General features: G+C 38.5%; 1 protein-coding gene across 1 annotated transcript in view; it reads left to right on the forward strand.

Annotated features, from left to right (window-relative positions):
* Positions 1-18,806, forward strand: part of FREM2 (FRAS1 related extracellular matrix 2) — a 116,802-nt gene that overhangs the window by 72,014 nt on the left and 25,982 nt on the right. Inside the window, exons 7-14 of the mRNA XM_014895373.2 lie at positions 6,764-6,913; positions 7,876-8,085; positions 8,272-8,469; positions 10,465-10,629; positions 10,712-10,894; positions 14,279-14,409; positions 15,314-15,472; positions 16,362-16,665. Coding sequence (XP_014750859.2) covers positions 6,764-6,913; positions 7,876-8,085; positions 8,272-8,469; positions 10,465-10,629; positions 10,712-10,894; positions 14,279-14,409; positions 15,314-15,472; positions 16,362-16,665 — 1,500 coding nt within the window. The remainder of the gene's footprint in view (positions 1-6,763; positions 6,914-7,875; positions 8,086-8,271; positions 8,470-10,464; positions 10,630-10,711; positions 10,895-14,278; positions 14,410-15,313; positions 15,473-16,361; positions 16,666-18,806) is intronic.

Raw genomic sequence — 18,806 nt, forward strand, 5'->3', positions numbered from 1 at the left:
TGCTGTAGCTACTGTAGCCATTGGGGTTTAATGCCATGGATTCTCCTTTTGAAAGTGTAAATTCTCAAAAGATTAACTCAGTTACTATCTCACTTCACTGTCAGACACTTTTCTCTCATACACAAATGGGATCAAAAGTCCAAGAAACAGAATTCAAGAAGTTTTAACATAGAGTGAGCATATTTTCTTTTGTTAGAGCTCTGCTTTTGTGGTCTGATAAGTCTGGCTGTTGCTCTGTTTTCACTTCTCCTCTGTCTCCTCTGCCAAGTCTCCAATCCTCAACAGTAGCTCTGGTAAAGGAATATCTTGCATACTTTTCTTCTACAGCCTCAGTGAGCTAAATATGTTCTGATTGTATTTGAGCAGAAAAGCCTATAAGAAATTGTTTCCACTGCTTAAGCAAACTCAATGTAACTAGCATTGTGACTGAGTAGTAAAAGGGCAAAAATCTAAAGTCGAATCAGCTGGAAATGGCTTCATACTATATCTTTACCTAGCCTGATTTCTAAAATGCTGCTGAACTTCTCATACCATTTCTGTTTGTAGCCCTCATTTTTTACCTGATCTATGAATCACTGACTGTAAGCACCTTAAAGCTTGGCCTCCTTGTGAAAAACCTTGTGTGTGATATATTTAAATGCTACTGCCAAGCCTTCCCATTTATCTATCTGCCTCTGTTTCATGAGTTTGTTGAGAATTTGTTACCAATTCCATTTCCCAGGCCTGTTATATAAAGGTAATCTAATTAATTTTTAAAACCTAGCATGTAGAAGATTCTAAGTTGGTTTCATGCTCTGTGGGAGGTATAGCCAGTAGAAAAAAGGTATGTGAAATTCAGATGGTTGCTGCAAGCAAATATGATCATGTTTGGGTGTGTCCCCAAATTCCAGTGTCTATTTCTTCTTCTGTAAGTCTTTATATTTTTATTTCCATTGGTAAATGAGGCAATTATCTGCATTATGGAACGTTTAGACATTGGAGGGATTGGAGCTTGATGTACTTACAGCAGGAAAAATATTTTGGGCCTGTCCTCAGACTGAACATAGGAAAAACTCCTCCAATACATGTAATAGTTTCAGTGATACCAAGGTCTGTAGCTTATACCCTGAAGGTGTGTAGAAGAATCATAATACTACTCGGCTAATAAATATTTTCATATATATGTTATTCACCAATATATGAATTTGATGTTTTGGAAAGGTAGCAATGTTTCTTAGCAAACCAATGAAGGTAAATTAATTGCTTCAAGGGAAGGTCACTTATTTCAGTATACTGCACACATTAGCCTTTCTACTAACAGGCCATTTGTAGCTGGGAAACAATTAAAGACTGCTCATTACTATCTTGTACATAATAATTAATTAATCAGTGAAAAATTCATTTTCACTTTAAAGTGCTGTTACTGCAGTGTTTATGATTGTCAGCCTCACATTAAGCAAAATCAGAATTAACTTTGTTCTGCAAGCTACAGAGAAGACTGCAGGCTATCAAGAAGGAAAGTACAGGTGACCAGAGATGAGATACCACTGTGGCCATCTCACTGCCATCCTCATTCTTGCAGATAGAGCTGTAGTCTGCTTCCTTTAGCATGCTACTTTGAATTCACATTTGAATTTTGCTTATTGATGTAGCAGACAGTTTAGATATGGACTCCAAGCCTGCCAGGAAGGTGCTGCTTGTGATGGTAATGTGTCTAGAGAAACTGAAGCATGAATGCACTTTAAAATAAAGGGTGAGTTAAAATGTAAAGTGTTATGCTAAATCAGTGCATATCATAAATTAATTAAACGTGAATCATATATAATATTGTTCATAGAAGTTACTGCTTCACACCATGTTACTCTACTGAAATTACTAGATTAAGTGCATAAAATAAGAGTAATTAAGTGATGAGCCAGTCTAATCAATGTATGGCACTGCCATTGTGGATTAAAAAAGAAACCTCAATTTCCTTACAAAATAGAAGTGTGTTTTGTAAAAATTGCATTCATTTGAATCTGTCCTATTGCCTGTTACAGTGTTTGCAGAATTGTTTTAAAAAACTTTTTTAAGTCAATAGACAGAAATGGTCTGTTGAGACAAATGGAAAAGCAGACATTATTTGCTTAAGATAACGTCTGTGGCAATTTGGCTGAAACTAGCAATTTTGATTCTGAGGAGAATTTACTTTTTGATTGCAAAAGTTATGACAATACTGCTAAGAAGAAAGCTGTTAAGATTGCAATATATGAATTTGAAAAGTAATCTGTTTTGACTACATCAAATAAAAAGCTACTGGCACTTGCACAATAGGTACCTTCTACAGAACTGAGCTTTGACTGTAATCTTGACCCCTGCTTCTACTGCATTCAGTCAAAATAAATGACTTGGCAAATTAAATTCGTTGTGCTAAATGCAAGCTCAGTTGCTTGCATAGTTTCAAGTGTGTGTAAATAGCTGCAGAATGGTGCTACCTAGTTTCAGATTTTGAAGACCTCTTTGATTTTGTCTTAAAATAGTTTTTGCAATGGTTTCTCTGGACTTTTCTTTTGCTGCTGTTAACTTGCATATATGAGAGAGATTTCAGAAGTTGACCTTTACTGTTATTAAACAGTAAATGCCTTCTTACATTTAATGGAACTCTTATTCTTGACTAGTCTACCTACATTTCACACACTTCACGTTTGTAACATTGGAATCTGTTATGTTACGGACTCCTCAGATCAGCCCTTTAATGCCAGCTTTGATCCTGAAATGCAAGTAGGCAGGCATTGTGTAGGGATGTATGTGTTGCCTGAGTATGAGCCAGACCAGGTCCATCCAAATCTGGCCATGTTTGTCTGGTTTTGTGTCCAAGTTAATTAGCTGTGCCAGCCTTCAGGACTTCTGAATTCAGATTCAGCATGGCCCTAGCATGTCCAGACTGTACCAGAACAGGCTTGTAGGCTTGTAAAGCACTGGTTTGCACCATCTGCATTACCACAGACTTCTGCTAGCTCTGGCAACTCTTAATGTTCATGTCATAACCTTGTTTATACTGCTCATGGAAAGAATGAAGGCAAAAGCATTTAGGAATAAATAGTCTTAATCTTAGAAAAGATGAGCCATTAGTTCATTTGTAAAGACTGCTGCTCCTGGTTCCAGTATCTGAATATGTTGGAGTGCCATGTGCCATGTCTGTTTTCTTCTATTATTTCTTTCCTCCCAAGAGTGTGTATATATATATATGTGTGTGTGTGTGTGTGTGTGCACGCACGTGTGTGCATCACTGGCAGGATATATCACTGAAATTCACTTCCGTTTTAAGCCTTATCAAGGTGTCAGCATGAAAGAGTCTGTTCTTTTGTGTTTGTCCTAAATATCCTGCCAACAGGGTATTTTATAAACAACCTACTATTTTGCAATGTCCCTCTAAAGCAGTTTATAAGGACATAATTTTAAAAGGTAAAGCCCCTTTAAAAATAAACATTTTTGTGCTATCACAGTGATTTGATGACATACCTTCAAAGTTAGACGTTCCTAACAATATGAGAAGTGTGTTTGTTTTCCTGCTTGATGACTGACTAGTGCTGTAGTTGAGATATGCCTCTGACTCTCTAAGGACAAGGCAAAGTCTTCATTTCTGTGCCAAGAAACCTGGGACTAAAGCGCCTAACCTTTCTCCTCTGATTATTGTAACTTCATGCCAGTGAAATCTTTGGGTCTGAACAAAAAAACCATTAGAAAACTTCCTCTTATTTCTCTAAGAGGAACCATTAAATTTGCAGTAGTCTCTCTTCAGAGTGATTACTAGATTAAAGGTCTGCTGTAAGAGAGACTGCAGTCATTGAGCAGAGTGTTTTCCAGACATGACCTGAACTAGACAATGCTTTCCCTGTTAGGAGCTTGGCTTTGCTCCTTCCCCTGGGGAGCTACTAACACAGCTTACAGGAAATGAATTTAGAAAACATTTGTAAGGATTTGTTTCCTAGGATGGGTAACCATGCAGAATGTGTCTTTCACTGAACATACATACCTCAAAAAGTGTGAAAAACTCACTCTGAAATACAAGGCAAGCTAGCTGAGGGTTTTGATTTTTTTTGTTTGTTTGTCTGTGACTACAGGAATGAATAGTATGTGAGGATTCTTCTTCAGCAGCAGTAAAACAAGTATTAGGATAATGCTGTAAGAAACAAACAGTATTTTATTTTATGCCTTCAGTCTAGTTTAAGACAGATCGTTTAAGTTCCCTGTGTAGCCAGTAAGTAGAAGGGAATGCTTCCATACCTCCTTAGATTTTTCAGATTGCAGTGAGTGAGCCATTCCACCTGTCCTCCTATATGCTCGTTGTGCTGGGAAAGCTGGAATGGCCTATCTTTGTCCTTGCAAACTGAGAGCAAGCAGGCTCCACGTGAGTGCCTCTCACTAAAGTGCTTAAAATGAGGTACAGCCAAATCCAGATAGTGTTCCAGAACCATTGGGACGTAAGAGCAAGATTAGACTTGGGGAAGTGTGCTGAACTCTAAGCATACCTGCTTTAAGAAATGACATGTATTAGAACTGATAATTTTCTTAACTGCCTTTATCTAACTACTAGCACATTAATAACCATTTGGTCTTAGTAGGCATTCTGTATTTTTCTTGTCTAGAGGCTGGGGAAGTCTTTGTCCATCTTAAGAATTTAGAAGAACTTTTTATGCCTGAAACGACACATTGCTTTGCAGATTTAATATACAGTGTTTCAGTATCCCTGTAAGTAGAACTTTCATCAAAGTTAGTAGTAGTTACACAAAAGGTACAGAAGGTGTATCCTGTTCACCCATTAAAAATGTTTCAGGTTAGAGCTTCACCATTCCAAGTATAAAAACGGCTCCTTACAAGCCAGCCTCTGTGGGCTGATCAATGTGTGTCAGATCAATGTGTGTCTGTCTGTGCACACAAATACACACGTTTAAATACACATACTCTTAAATTTAAAAAAAAATAAATTGGAACTGACAATATTTTCATCTTCCAAAGTTAGACTTCTTCCAAGTTTGTCTTTCATCCTGCAAAGTTTGATACTGTTGATAATATGCAAACAGGTCTATGAATCTGCACTATTTTTCGGTAAATACATTCAGTTCCATCAATTTGTTGCATGATTTTAGTTCTAGCAAAAAGTAGGGAAGCAGCTGCAGTTTTTTCATTGATGAGGAATATTAAAGGAGTGGGATTTTGGGGAATTTTTTATTAGTTGTGAAATACAGGAAAATCTTGAATGCAGAAGAGAAAATTCTTTTCTCCAAAAATTGCAGTTTCACTCTTGAATACAGTTCCAAAGTGCTTACTAATTGCCGCTTTCTTAGATGAAGTTTTGGCTTAGTAATAACTAAATTAAAGAATTGTATTATTTCTGATTAGTTTTAATTAAGTTGCTGTTTTACATTGTTCGACAATCTACCAGAGGAGATTGTTGCATACACTGTGGTGATTCTTCAATTCAAGAACGTTTATTCCATTGTAATATAAGTCATAACTTTTGCATCAGACATACAATCTTATAAAAATCTGACTTAGGGAAATGATGGTCCCAACTTTCACTTACCATTAAAAAGTATTTATGTCTCCTCCTTTGAGTAAGTTGTGCCTTTTCTGTAAGCAAGCCACAGCTCTGTAGAGCCATAACCTTTTCCAGTCATTTCCTTTGAATTTTCTTTTCCTATGATTGGTTGAAGGGGAAGTACCCACAGTGCCACTCATAGAGCACTGAGCAATTGCTGTGATCTTTGCTGACTGAATTCAAGTTGGCTGCATGCTGGGTGGTGTTTCAAATTCATTTGTGATACTGTAGCCTCATTATTCTAATAAATTCTCACAAGACATCATAAGAAAATTGTGATGAAGCACAAGGACAACTTGGGTAGGTCTTTCTATGCTTGGGGGAGGTAGCTGTGATTTCTGCTGTGCAGTGGGAAAGCTGAGGCACTGGTTTTGCATGATTAATATTGAATGTTTGAAACAGAAATGGAAAGGATAGAAAAGGGGAGATGATATACATCCAGGATAAAGCTGGGGTATGTTTTTAAGGCTGTTTACTTTGTGAAATTACTGTGGGTAGGAAAACTGGAAAAGGGAGGAAAAAATGAAGCTAAACAATGTGTCTGTTAAGTGAAATAACTCTTAATCTCCTTTGCTTTTTGCTCTTCTTTCTTATGAACTGTGGAACTTTAGTATTAAGATAAAGACTGTTCACATTTCAGTTTACATGAAATAAGATTGATTTTGTTTTAAATGCTAGATGTGGGAGAACTGAAATTAAGTATTTTCCCTTTAGTTAGCTGGAAAACGTTACCAAGAGTAGCTCCAGTTATATGTCATGTTCCAGTCAGGTTTTAGCAACAGGAATCTGTGAGAACATTCAAGTTAAAGTTTCATTATCTGTATTCACCTTCGTATATTTGCACCAAAGTGAAAAATGCAAGGAATTTTCTGGCTTGTGCACAGGACTGAACTAAAACAAGTTTAATGAGATACCACATTTGGTTTTGTACACAGATTCATACATGCTGACACAAAAAGTTGAAAATGTAGGAGGCGAGAAAAAGAGCATGGTGCTGATATTTCTGTCTAAAACCATGCAAACCAATACTTGAAAAGAAGCCAAAAATAGCTAGAAGAATTCAAAACCTTAAAAAAAGCAGCTTTATTTCACTTACTGAGATGAGCAAAGTGCTCTCCATTGTCTAGTGTGGATTTTATGGTCTCTTGTTAACTTCAACGTAAGGTAAAGAAGCGTTTATGGACATTATTCCTCTTTCACCAGAACCAGCATTCTACTTTGGAGATGATGAATACTACGTTGATGAGAGTGCAGGCCACATTGAGGTCCGTGTCTGGAGGACTGGGACCGATCTGTCCAAAGCTGCCTCTGTCACGGTGAGGTCTCGCAAATCTGAGCCAGTGACTGCAGAGGGTGAGTTATTGCTTCCTCTGCTTTCAGACTGCTGCTACACTGCCCGGGCTGGGACACACTGCTAGCACAGGCTGCTGCATTTCACAGGTGCTACTTCAGTGGGTCTTGGTGCAGTTTCAGCCACATAAAATGAAAAACGTACGTGGCTTGCTCTGAGCAGATCTCTTCTTCTTAGAACAAATTACGTGGTTACAGAATTTCAGAGAAACAGGAATAAGAGCTGCTGTGAAGTATAGCACTAGGAGAAATGCCTTTAAATCCTCATATAAAGACTGCTACAAAGGCAATTGATTGCTGCCTCAAGAGCATACTCTGGGCACAGTTATGATCACCGGTAGTGTGCTGAGTTTGCTTCTTTCCTTTTTACTGTGGGCAATGAGAAATCATTACCTATTATCCTATTCAGGAACAGCATTGCTTCAGCTGCGTGGTTCTTGGATGCTTCGGAAGAACCTTTGCAGAATCAAGTGTTAACATACTCTATTTTTTCACAAAACATATCATAATGTTTAAACTAAGATAGTCATATCAAGGCAGCATAAAAATTATTTTCCCTAGATGCTGATCCTGAGTAATTTTACTGTTATTTTCAGGAATATCTAAACATAATAGATATGTATGATATATGCATAACATAATATTCATAATATATATGTATTTTTCTTATGAAAAAGAAAATTATTATGTCTGAAAAAATACATGATTGTTTCAGTTCTGAACTTGTTTTTATGAGCTGATGTCTCTATCAAATCTTGAATATTTAAGTTACTTTATTTCTGGTCAAAGAATATCTTTCCTTACAGTAAGGATCTTCATTCATTGTGCCAGGACCTCTATCCTGGCATTCATTGTAGAGGATTAAAAGCTGGGAATGGCTCAGCTCATGAGCTCTCTAGTCTGTTGGTCACAGCAGATGTAATTAATTATATGTAATGCTATTTTTATCTCTTTTCCATTGGTAGCTGGAGTAGATTATGTAGGCATCAGTCGTAATTTGGATTTTTCCCCTGGAGTCAATATGCAGACATTTCGTGTGATAATTCTGGATGATCTTGGACAGCCAGTGTTAGAAGGAACAGAGAAGTTTGAGCTTGTGCTAAGGATGCCCATGAATGCTGCCCTTGGAGAACCCAGCAAGACCACCATCTTCATCAATGACTCAGTGTCTGATTGTGAGTAATTTTTTTCTTTTTACTTTTTACATATTTTGGAGATGATGTGTTAAGTCGTTTGCTGTCTGGCTGCTTGTGTTCTATATCTGATGCAGTGTGGCACAAGTAAATGTGAAATGGTGGAGGGAAGATATGATAACTTCTGCAGTTGTACTTTACATGTGCTTTCTCTGTTTTTCTGCCCAGTGCCAAAGATGCAGTTTAAAGAATCTGTGTATGTAGCCAATGAAAATGATGGGCAGATTTCTGCCATGATATATAGGAGTGGAGACATCCGATACACATCCACTGTGAGATGCTATACAAGGCAAGGTTCAGCTCAGGTTATGATGGACTTTGAAGAACGTCCTAATACTGACAGTTCCATCATCACATTCCTTCCTGGTAAGTTCTTGATCTCATTTTAGAAGCCTTTAATCTACCATGCTTTCCTTTCCTTCGCTTTGTTTGTTTTGTTTTGTTGTGTTTTAATTGTGTCTTCTCATAAAGTAGTGCCAAAAAGATCACTCTGGAAAACAAAGGCTTAGGGATTTTTTTTAATACACAATGGGATGATGTTGCCTCTATTTTCTTCACTTCTGACTTAGAGGGATAATCAATAAGGACCAAAAGAGTATATCTTCATTTAGGTTCAGCCTGAGTGACAGGATCTTTTTGATAGCAAAAGCAGGTTTGGCATAACACAGAAGAAGCACAGATGTGCTATCAGAAAGGAAACTATCAGAAGTTCTGCTCTTTGTTAAGCAGATTTCTGGTAAATACATTTGACTTGCACTGAAATGAGTAATAGATGTTTCAACAGGTATATAGCTCCCTAATTCCTGTTTGAATTTTTTCTCCCACCAAGGCTTTCCTAAGACCGCCCAGCAACATCTGACACTTAATATCTCACATCAGAGATGAAATGCAAATAAATCAAATGTTACTCCGTTGAAAGAATATTGCCTAATTCTTTCTACTTGTGCAGAAGGCAATTTGGTCTTCTAGTCTTTGAAGTTTACACGCATGTGATATTTTTTACAAGTCTTGAACAAGTTCTATCATCAGCATGAAATCCTTGGTATGCCCTTATCACAGAAATAACATCATTCGTATTTCTGTAGACAAGTATCACAGTTCTCTTTAAAAAGTGAGTTGTTCAGTCTTTATTTAGGGCTGGCCTTAGCTGTCACTCTGCACCTTTGCTATTGTTTCTGTGCAACCAGGAAAGAGTCCAGCTAGTAAGAGTTAATGAATCTGGGCCACTTAGGAAGTGACTTTTCTTTTTTTTCGAGTGTTGCCCTACCATTTTTCTGCAAAGACAAGTAGCAAAGAGGTCTACTCGATTTATATTTTGTCTCCCTAAGCTTCTTAGGCATGTTTAATATGCAGCAGTTTCATTTCAATTTTCACGTTTCCCATGTAACAATAAGCAGGGTGAGTATTTTGCATTTTTTTTCTCCTCCTAAGTGATAATTTATTTTCTATAGTGGGGGAAAACGCAACCTCAGGAAATGAACACAGTCAGCATCATGATCTGGTTCTTCATCTTGAAGAACCTTGATCTTATTTGCACGTTTCATGATGAAAAAAATACAGTAAATTGACCTAATCTCTCTCCTGCTGTGATGTTCCTTTTATCTGGGGTGTAGGAGTCAGCCTCATGATGAAGAGCCCACCAAGTCATGCTGGGTGCCAGACACTGAACACCATCCATAGGTCTTTCTGCTTGTGCAGAAGGTGTAATGCAAGGTGTTCAAGTTTCTTAACATCTAGTAAGTCAGGGCACATTAATTTGTGAGTGCAAAATTGAAAGGTTTGATACTCCAAAGCATTTTTAAGGCAATATTCCTGTCACTTGGAATCAGTGGGAGTTCAAAAAACTTTAAAGTCAAACGGAATAATATAAGTGAAGGTTCACACAGTTGGAGAGTGTCCAATCAAAAGAGACTTGAAATAGAAAACTTCAGGACAAAATTGCCATTAGTATTGGTAATGCTAATTAATAATTAGTACTACCATTAGAAAGTTTTTATTACTCTGTTTCCTTGTGCAAGTATTTACTTTTTAAGTGCAGTCTGTAGAAGAGGTCACTGAGAAGGAGCATTTTCTTCTTAGGTAAAACAAAAGGACTAATACATATAAAGTGAACATACCAAATAGAAACTTGCCTTACAGAAGTCCCAAAGTGGGGGATTCCACTTTAATGAGTTTCCATAGAAAGGTAATGATTGCTAATTCTGCTTTCATTGCTGTCATTGCTCATTAACTTGTGTGGTGTCAAGGTGGATGCCTTGGCCAGCAGGAGCCGCCCGTGGTATCTTGGGCTTGGAGAGAAGTGCTGTATTAGGGCAAACAACACCTAAGTTCTGCCTGATACTACCTTCAGAATGATTGCAGGTGAAACTGAGAAGCCTTGCACGCTGGTGCTTATGGATGATACTTTCCATGAGGAGGAGGAAGAGCTGCGCCTGGTTCTTGGCACTCCAAGAAGTGATTCTTCCTTTGGTGCCTCCATTGGCGAGCAAAACGAGACGCTGATAAAGATCCAGGATCACGCAGACAGTAAGAACAGTTTATTGTTACTGGCTTTTGGAAGCCCATCTGCATGCTCTAAAACCATTTTTTTTTTTTCTTCTAATGACAGAGGCTATCATTAAGTTTGGTGAGACCAAGTTTAGCGTGAGTGAACCGAAGGACACAAGGCAAGTAGCAATTGTGAAAATCCCAGTTCTTCGTCTGGGAGACACTTCAAAAGTTTCTGTTGTGAGAGTTCATACAAAGGATGGATCTGCTATTTCTGGAGAAGACTATCATCCTATATCAGAAGGTAGGCTCATACTTGTCACATCTAGGTATTTGTTTTCATTCATGACTGTAACATAATTTTTGAAAAATGAAATCTCTTTGTGATTAGAATACTTTGCAATGACATCCCAAAATACATTTTCCTATTAAAATTCAGTGTGGACAGATCCCCTGTGGTATACAACAGTCAATTGCTGTTGGAATACTAATTATCAGTGGAGATATTTACAAAAGAATTGTGACTCTTTTGGAAATATTTGTAGCTCAAGTAATTGTAGAAGATGTGTGAATTAAACCTTAGTAATATTTGCAGACTAATACTAATAACATTACTCTGAAGAAACATCTATTTATAGGATATGATTGTGTGGCTGTTTTTTGAGCAATTCATTAAGATAATGGCATTTGCTCTATGTAGGAATTAATGTCTATTTCTTTTTATTTTTCTATGTTCATAGTAATAAAGCTTTCCTTCTGTATTTCTGAATTCACTTCCTGCTACGCCACACTACTAATGAATGAGGAGAAAAGTTGTGTAACAGAATGAGAAATTTCTTAGCTGATAAACTTCTTTCCATTAATAGCCCACCTACATGCTTTAGGCAATGACTAATGGAGTTTGTAGCATGATGATATTTTTTTCTTTTAAAGTTTATGATAATACATGATACTACTCTGTGTTTTAAGATTAACCATTCATTGCTGGAGTGTTTTCACAGTTTTGGATAAACTATTTTGGCATCCAGTCCAGCTGGAATGTATGACTTAGCTTTGAACATCCAGCAACAACATTGTGCTACATCTTCAAATTCCATAGGAGTGGCATTTGCCACTAGTGATATCTGAAGAGGCGATTTGTAGGCCACAAGAAAATCATCAACACAGAGCTTGCTAATTCCAGTCACTTTGCTTCTTCATTTTAGAGTTTTGCTCTTTCCCCTGAACCATAGGAGCTTTTAGTGTCAGCTGACAGTTATCCTATATGCACATTACCTGTAGGCATTGTCTTGCTCACAGTCTCCCTGCTGTGCACCAACAGCATATGGGAGCAAAGTTTTCAGGGGAAACGTGCTGCTGCAGAGAAAGAGGCTCTCGGCCTCTGCCCCCCAGCCTTTGAGAAAGTTATGTGAGGTGCAGGATTTCCCCACAGGTTTCAGAATATCTGTGGGTTTAGGGAACCTGCCTATTCAGCCATAGGTACAAACCCTGCATCCTTAATTGGGTTTTCTGAAGGAAGTGTGACAAACTGAAAACCAGTAAAATTCTTAGCTGTCACACAGCTAAGAATTCATATGTTTACTACCACAAAGAGTATTTCCCTGGCTTAATAACACTTGGGATTGGAAGGATCGTTAGATCACTTAATCAGACTCACTGCAGATTGCAAGATTCTCCCAGTTTTACCAAATGACTTCTGTATTGATTCAAATAACTTCGATTGGAGAAAATGTATTCTTTAGAAAGGGTATCTAGTCCAGGTTTGAAGGTTTTGGAGAGGAAGAGTATTTCTTAGCACTGATCAGTCTCTTATCACCTAACTGTGTCTTATTTCCCATATACAATTCAGCTTTAATGCACTACAGGTTTTTGTGCCTGTTCCTTTAGAGTGCAGAGCTCTTTATCACCTAGTGTATGTTGATTATGGTGGTGTTTCTATCTACCAGTGAGAACATCACTCTCTGCAAGTCTTTCTGGTCCTAAGTTTCTGTTGGTTATTTCTGTACATTTTCAAAGTGAATTTGACATTCTTTAAAAGTAAAAATATTAGAAATACATTTATTATTTTGGTTATTGTCACTCTCACCCTTTCCAGGCACAAAAGTTAAATAGTTTCTGTACTTTTTATTTCTTTAGTAGTTAATACAGTCAAGAATCATAGTACTCCATAACTTGGTCAGTGTGATGGGTTGATCTTGGCTGGCAGCAAGTGCCCACCAAAGCTGCTCTGTGACTCCCCCTCCTCAGCTACAGAGGAGTGAGAAAATATAACAGAAGGTTCATGAGTTGAGATAAGAAGAGGGAGAGATCACTCACCAATTATCAGCATGGGGAAAACAGACTCAGCTTGGGAAAATTAGTTTCATTTATTACCAATCAAACCCGAGCACAGTGATGGGAAATAAGACTAGATCTTAGAACACATTCCTCCCACCCCTCCCATCTTCTTAGGGTTAGCTTCACTCCCAAATTCCTTACCTCTGACTGGCTCAAGGGAATGGGGGGTTGCAATCTGTTTATCACATGTTATTTCTCATTCTTCTTCCTCCCCACACTCTTCCCTATTCCAGCATGAGGTCTCACCCACAGGAAACAGTTCTTCAAAAACTACACTATGGGTCCTTCCCATGGTCTGCAGCTCTTCCTGAACTGCCCCAGTGTGGGTCTTCATGAGGTCACCAGTCCTGGTCCTGCCAGCAAACCTTCTCCACTGTGGGCTCTTCTTTCCATGGGGCCACAGGTCCTGCCAGGAGCCTGCTCCACTGCAGGCTTCCCCTGGGGTCACAGCCTCTTTTGGGCATCCACCTGCTTGATCGTGGGTCCTCCACAGGCTGCAGATGGATCTCTGCTCCACCATGGGCCTGCCTGGGCGACACAGCCACATCCTGCCATGGTCTGCACTGGGGCTGCAGGGACGTCTCTGCTCCGACACCTGGAGCACCTCCTGCCCTTCCTTCTCCACTGACCTTGGTGCCTGCAGAGTGATTTCTCACATATTCTCACTCCTCTTTCCCAGCTGCTGTGGTTCAGCAGCTTTTTCCCTTCTTTAATCTGTTATCCCAGAGGCACTATCACTGTCACTGCTGGGCTCAGCCTTGGCCAGCAGCTGGTCCATCTAGGAGCCAGCTGGCATTGGCTCTGTCAGACATGGGGCAGACTTCTGGCAGCTGCTCACCAAATCCACCCCTGTAGCCCCCCACTACCAAAGCCTTGCCATGCAAACCAAATACAACCAGCTAAGATTGAACTTTTTATCATCATGACTTATGAAGATTTTCAGAGACGATTTTAAATACTCTTGTGTAGCTACAGCTTTGTTCCTTATTTTTTTGTATGTACCATTGTATTTATTAAATTTTGTTGTAAAAAGACCTAACAATACTATTTATTTGGAATTCTTCAGTCTTTTGGTCATTCACATATGTTACCAACATTTATATATTAGTCACAGATAATTTTCAAAACATTAAGTTCCATTAGACTAAATCTTGAGCTTTGCCAATCTCAACTTACATCTTATGTCCAGTGATTTCCACTGCTAGTCATTATAATTATCTGTAGCATCAAATAGGTTAAACTAAATCTGTAATTTGAAAAGTGAGTATTAACTGCCATCTCTCATGGCTGGGCCTAGAATCACAGCTTGTTACAAACAACAGGTTAATTTTGAAGTGTCTCATGTTTTCAGAAATTGAGTTCAAGGAGGGTGAAACACAGCACTTTGTGGAGATTGAAGTTCTCTTTGATGGAGTAAGGGAGATGAGAGAAGCCTTCACTGTTCACCTGAAGCCTGATGAGAACATGGTTGCAGAAATACAGGTAACAATTTCATGTAAAGTCCTGAACAACAAAATCTGGTAAACAGACCTCTTACTTTCTGGTTCATAGTTTTACTCTTCTTTTAAGATTTATTCACACCATCTTGACATGTATATTAAAAGACAAAAAGGTCATCCCAACTGTCACAGTAACACCTAAACAAAACTGTTTGCTGTCAAGGCAATAATGTTGATGGGACTGTAGAGTCAATGAAAGACTGAAGTCTTCAGGATATCGTTCCAGACATATTCTCCTCATATAATCAGTCTTAGAAACTGATGTCCTCTTGGAAACACTCTGTGGCAATACAATGTAACCTCTAAGCTGTAAAAAGAGCAATTTCAGGTGAAATATGACTTCTGCTGTCAAAACCATGTTAATGTTATTCTTATTGTGTGAGATGAAATAGATACACATTCTTGTTATTTAGCATTATATCTTACATACTTTTAATTTAAACAGTATATTCCTCTTATTTGGCATAAAATGTGCTTGAAACGTCCCATCTGCTTCATCAGTGTCACACCATATATAGTCTGACTCCTGACAGCCAGATGGACACAGCCTTTGCTGATGACCAGCACCCCATTTCCACCAGGCATTAAAGTACACAGTGCACATAGGGGGTTCTACCAGAATACTGAAGTGATAACAAAAAAGCTGGAAGACAAGGTTAAATGTCTGGAATCTTCAGGGTTATGGAAAGAAAAATTTCATTTTAGCTCTCCCTCTTGCACTCTGCAGTGTACTTTCAATGCCTCAACGCTTTCTCAATAGCTCATCCAGTTGGGGTTTTAGAACTTCTTTTGGAACAATGTTTCAGAGGCTGGACAGATTATGATCAAGGTCCAACTTGTTTATTTAAGTTTTCACAGCGGACTGTTTCTGTCCTTTTCGTTGTCAGACAGCCAAGGCCATTGTTTACATCGAAGAAATGAACAGCATGGCAGATGTCACCTTTCCCTCTGTCCCTCAAGTTGCATCTCTGTTGATATATGATGATACTTCTAAAGCCAAAGACAGAACCAGTCCCATTGCTGGCTATCCTGTCATCTGTATCACAGTGAGTATCTCTGTGCAGAAACAGAAAACAATCAGTATATGGATTTTGTTCAGTGGATTTTAGGTACCCAGTGTCAATCCATATGGTGATGAGTCACACATATTAGTCACACATACTAGTTCGAGCTAGAATTATCCTTAGAGCTAATCTAATTTGTCTGGGTAATTAATCCATTTTCAGGAGGACAAAAAGCATAGAAAGATGTTTTACTTTTTCCTCACTAAGAAGAGTTTGATATTGATACTCCCTGTGTCTGTGATTGCATGACCTTACTATTTCCTGTATTATCCTGCCTTAATTTTCAGAGTTAAAATCACTGGAGATAACAGATGAGCCATTGTTTTCAATGAGTGCCACAAACTGTAAAATGTGTGTGGAAGGAATACAGACTTCTTTTATTTTTTTTCACTAGTAGTTTTGCAACTGAAAAGTTTACATAAATATTCATATACCTTGAAGAATGTTTTTGTCCATCTTAATTTTTTTTCCACGTATTGTTTTTGCACAGAGATGTTACAAGATGAATGGTTCTTCTAAATAAAAAATTTTAAAAATAAAACTTGAAATGCAAAGTGTATTTGCAGAATTAGATCAAAGGGAGAAGTTCAAATTAAAGTAGTACATGGGCGTGTAGTTTGTGCCTGTGTAAGTATGTCACATTTTCACCTAGAAATCAATTTAAAATAATAGTTTTTATTTCGGTAAGCATAATTATGCCTTTCAATCTGCCCTAACAATGCTAAATATATCACTGTAAAAATAAGGTGATTTCTTATGAGGTTTACTGGGATTGTCCGCTCCACATTTTTGAGTTTTGTGAGTCTTGATGACTTAAAACTCCTTTGCCATGAAGCAAATAAATTTTTAACAAATGTGCCTTGTTCTGCAGGCCTGTAATCCTAAGTATGAAGACTTTGACAAGACTGGTTCTATCTGTGCCAGTGAGAACATCAATAATACTCTGACACAGTACCGGTGGCTTGTAAGTGCCCCCACTGGCCCCGATGGAGTGACCAGCCCCATGAAGGAGGTTGACTTTGACACCTTCTTCACTTCCTCCAAGATGATCACACTCGACTCCATTTACTTTCAAGCCGGTTCTCGTGTCCAGTGTGCAGCTCGGGCTGTGAATTCAGATGGGAATGAGGGGCTGGAGCTTATGAGCCCTATTGTCACTATAAGCACATCAGAAGGTAAGACATCATCACCTACTGCAAAATTCACAGGTCTCTTTTGGATTCCAAATTCAGTCCTTACAAAAGCTGGTTGCATGGCCAGGCATTTTAACGTTACCATCTCAGCTTTTCTTCTCTTGTTCATAGAGGTAGTGCAAAAACTGTCTTGACACAGCAAAGCACTGTATAAAGAAAAAGTTTTTACTCTCCTAATTCTCCACATCTTTAAACAGTAATCCACATAGCAAACTTGTATCTTCATGAGAAGAATATATAACAGGCAATGGAATTAGTGAAACCTGGTTTCTGCTGACTTTTGAATTCAGCTGCAATAAGGATGCAGTAGAGTCTCAGCTCCTATTAGACATTAGAGAATCCACATGAGAGTGCTATATGAAAGCTTGGTCAGAAGAAAAACCTCATTTGGCATTCAGACCTCACTGGACACCTGAGAATTGAAGTCTTCCTTGACTAAAGGCTAAAGCAACTGGGCCCAATCACAGGGCATGGACAAAATTTTTCCCTGGTCAAATCATTCATAATTATTTATTCTGCTTTTTATATGAAACAGACTGGCTTTGTTATTGTAATAATGCATTATTTGGATTACACTTGACTAATTAGCAGAGGTAATTAGCTCAGGCTCAGGACTGAGTTGTCATTCATAAATTACTTCCAGTACCTGAGCTAACTTGTGATATGGAAGGTAAGAAGTGCAATGATCAATGCACCCTGAGAAAATCCTGAATATTTTCCACTTTGAAGATGCCTGACCTCCAGTGCATAGACCAAACTCTCAAAAGGAATTCAGATTGTGCAGAAAAAAAAAAAAGTAGTCCCTTTAGCAATGTTTTTTGCATTTGAGAAAAAAAAAACCTAAAACCATTGACCAAACCGACCAAACCAACCAACCACAAAGCTGTCATGTGCAGAAAAGAAATTCTGTTTTGTCCTGACAGAAGCTTCCAACTTGGAGGTGTTGAGCAAGATGAGGTCCCCCAGAACCAATAAGCTCTCCAAGAGAAGGGCCCTGCCTCCTCTTTTCTTGAAATCCCTCAGAAATTGTCAGAGAACTGTTTTGGTTTTCCACATCTGCTTGTCTCTTACTTAAGAATACCTTGTAATCCTTTGGCCATCACATGACAAAGCGACCAGAATGCAGTTCTGCATTGAACTATGCAACTAGAAGTTGCATGTATCTCAGGTCATGTGATTACAAACCTAATTTTCTGGTCCTACAAACTTGGACAAATACTGGGACACATTGAACTAACACTGGAAAGGATTACCAAAATAAGTTACACATTCTCCTTTCTAGGAGAAATTAAAAATTCAAATTAACAAGGTGTTGGGAACGACGGGAGACAAGCACACCCGATGATGATCAACACACCTCAATTTATTGATCAGAAGGCTACAGTTATATAGACACAATAATAAGGCTCATACATATTGCAAAAGCTAAGCTCATCATTGGTTCTGTGCTCTAGCCTTGTTAAGCGTCATCCCTGCACATATTGCTACATACTCCAGATGGCTATGGTCGCTCTACTGCAACAGCTAGTTCTTGTTTTAACAAAAGCTAATTCTTATTTGACATCTCGTGATTGCCTTGCTCCGTGCTCAAAGGCACAATGTTCTTGCCCAAGGCCTCATTTCCTGACTAGCGGAATCTCATCATGTCCTTTCTCACGTAGCCAGTCCTCCACAAAACTCTCCACAACAAGGCCCTAAGCAACTTGGTCCAGCTTTGGAGCTGGTTCTGTTCTAAGCAGAACATTTCCAGATATCCTGTGACACAATCTTTCTAACTACACTTTTGTTATTGATGGATCAGGAGACTCATAAATTCCTGTGAGGGCATATTGCTGCATACTCCAATCCAGTGCCAAAACCAACTGAACACTGGTCAGGTATCTTCCATAAAACACAGGATGGTGGGAGGAATTAAAGCATATGCCTCTGAAGACCTATGGTACTTGGCACTGGCTTTGCAAGTAGGGTTGACACATGGAACTGTAAAGACACCTATACAATACCATCACCTTGTTCTGAAAATGTGATCCTATTGATCAAGTAATCATTTCTGTTTGAATTTTCTTTTTCATAAATTCCTACTGAAACCTCTGGAAACTGCTTCTCAAAGTGTTTACCTGTCA

This window comes from Sturnus vulgaris, chromosome 2, assembly GCF_052056855.1.
Source record: "Sturnus vulgaris isolate bStuVul1 chromosome 2, bStuVul1.hap1, whole genome shotgun sequence".
NCBI classification, from domain to species: domain Eukaryota; kingdom Metazoa; phylum Chordata; class Aves; order Passeriformes; family Sturnidae; genus Sturnus; species Sturnus vulgaris.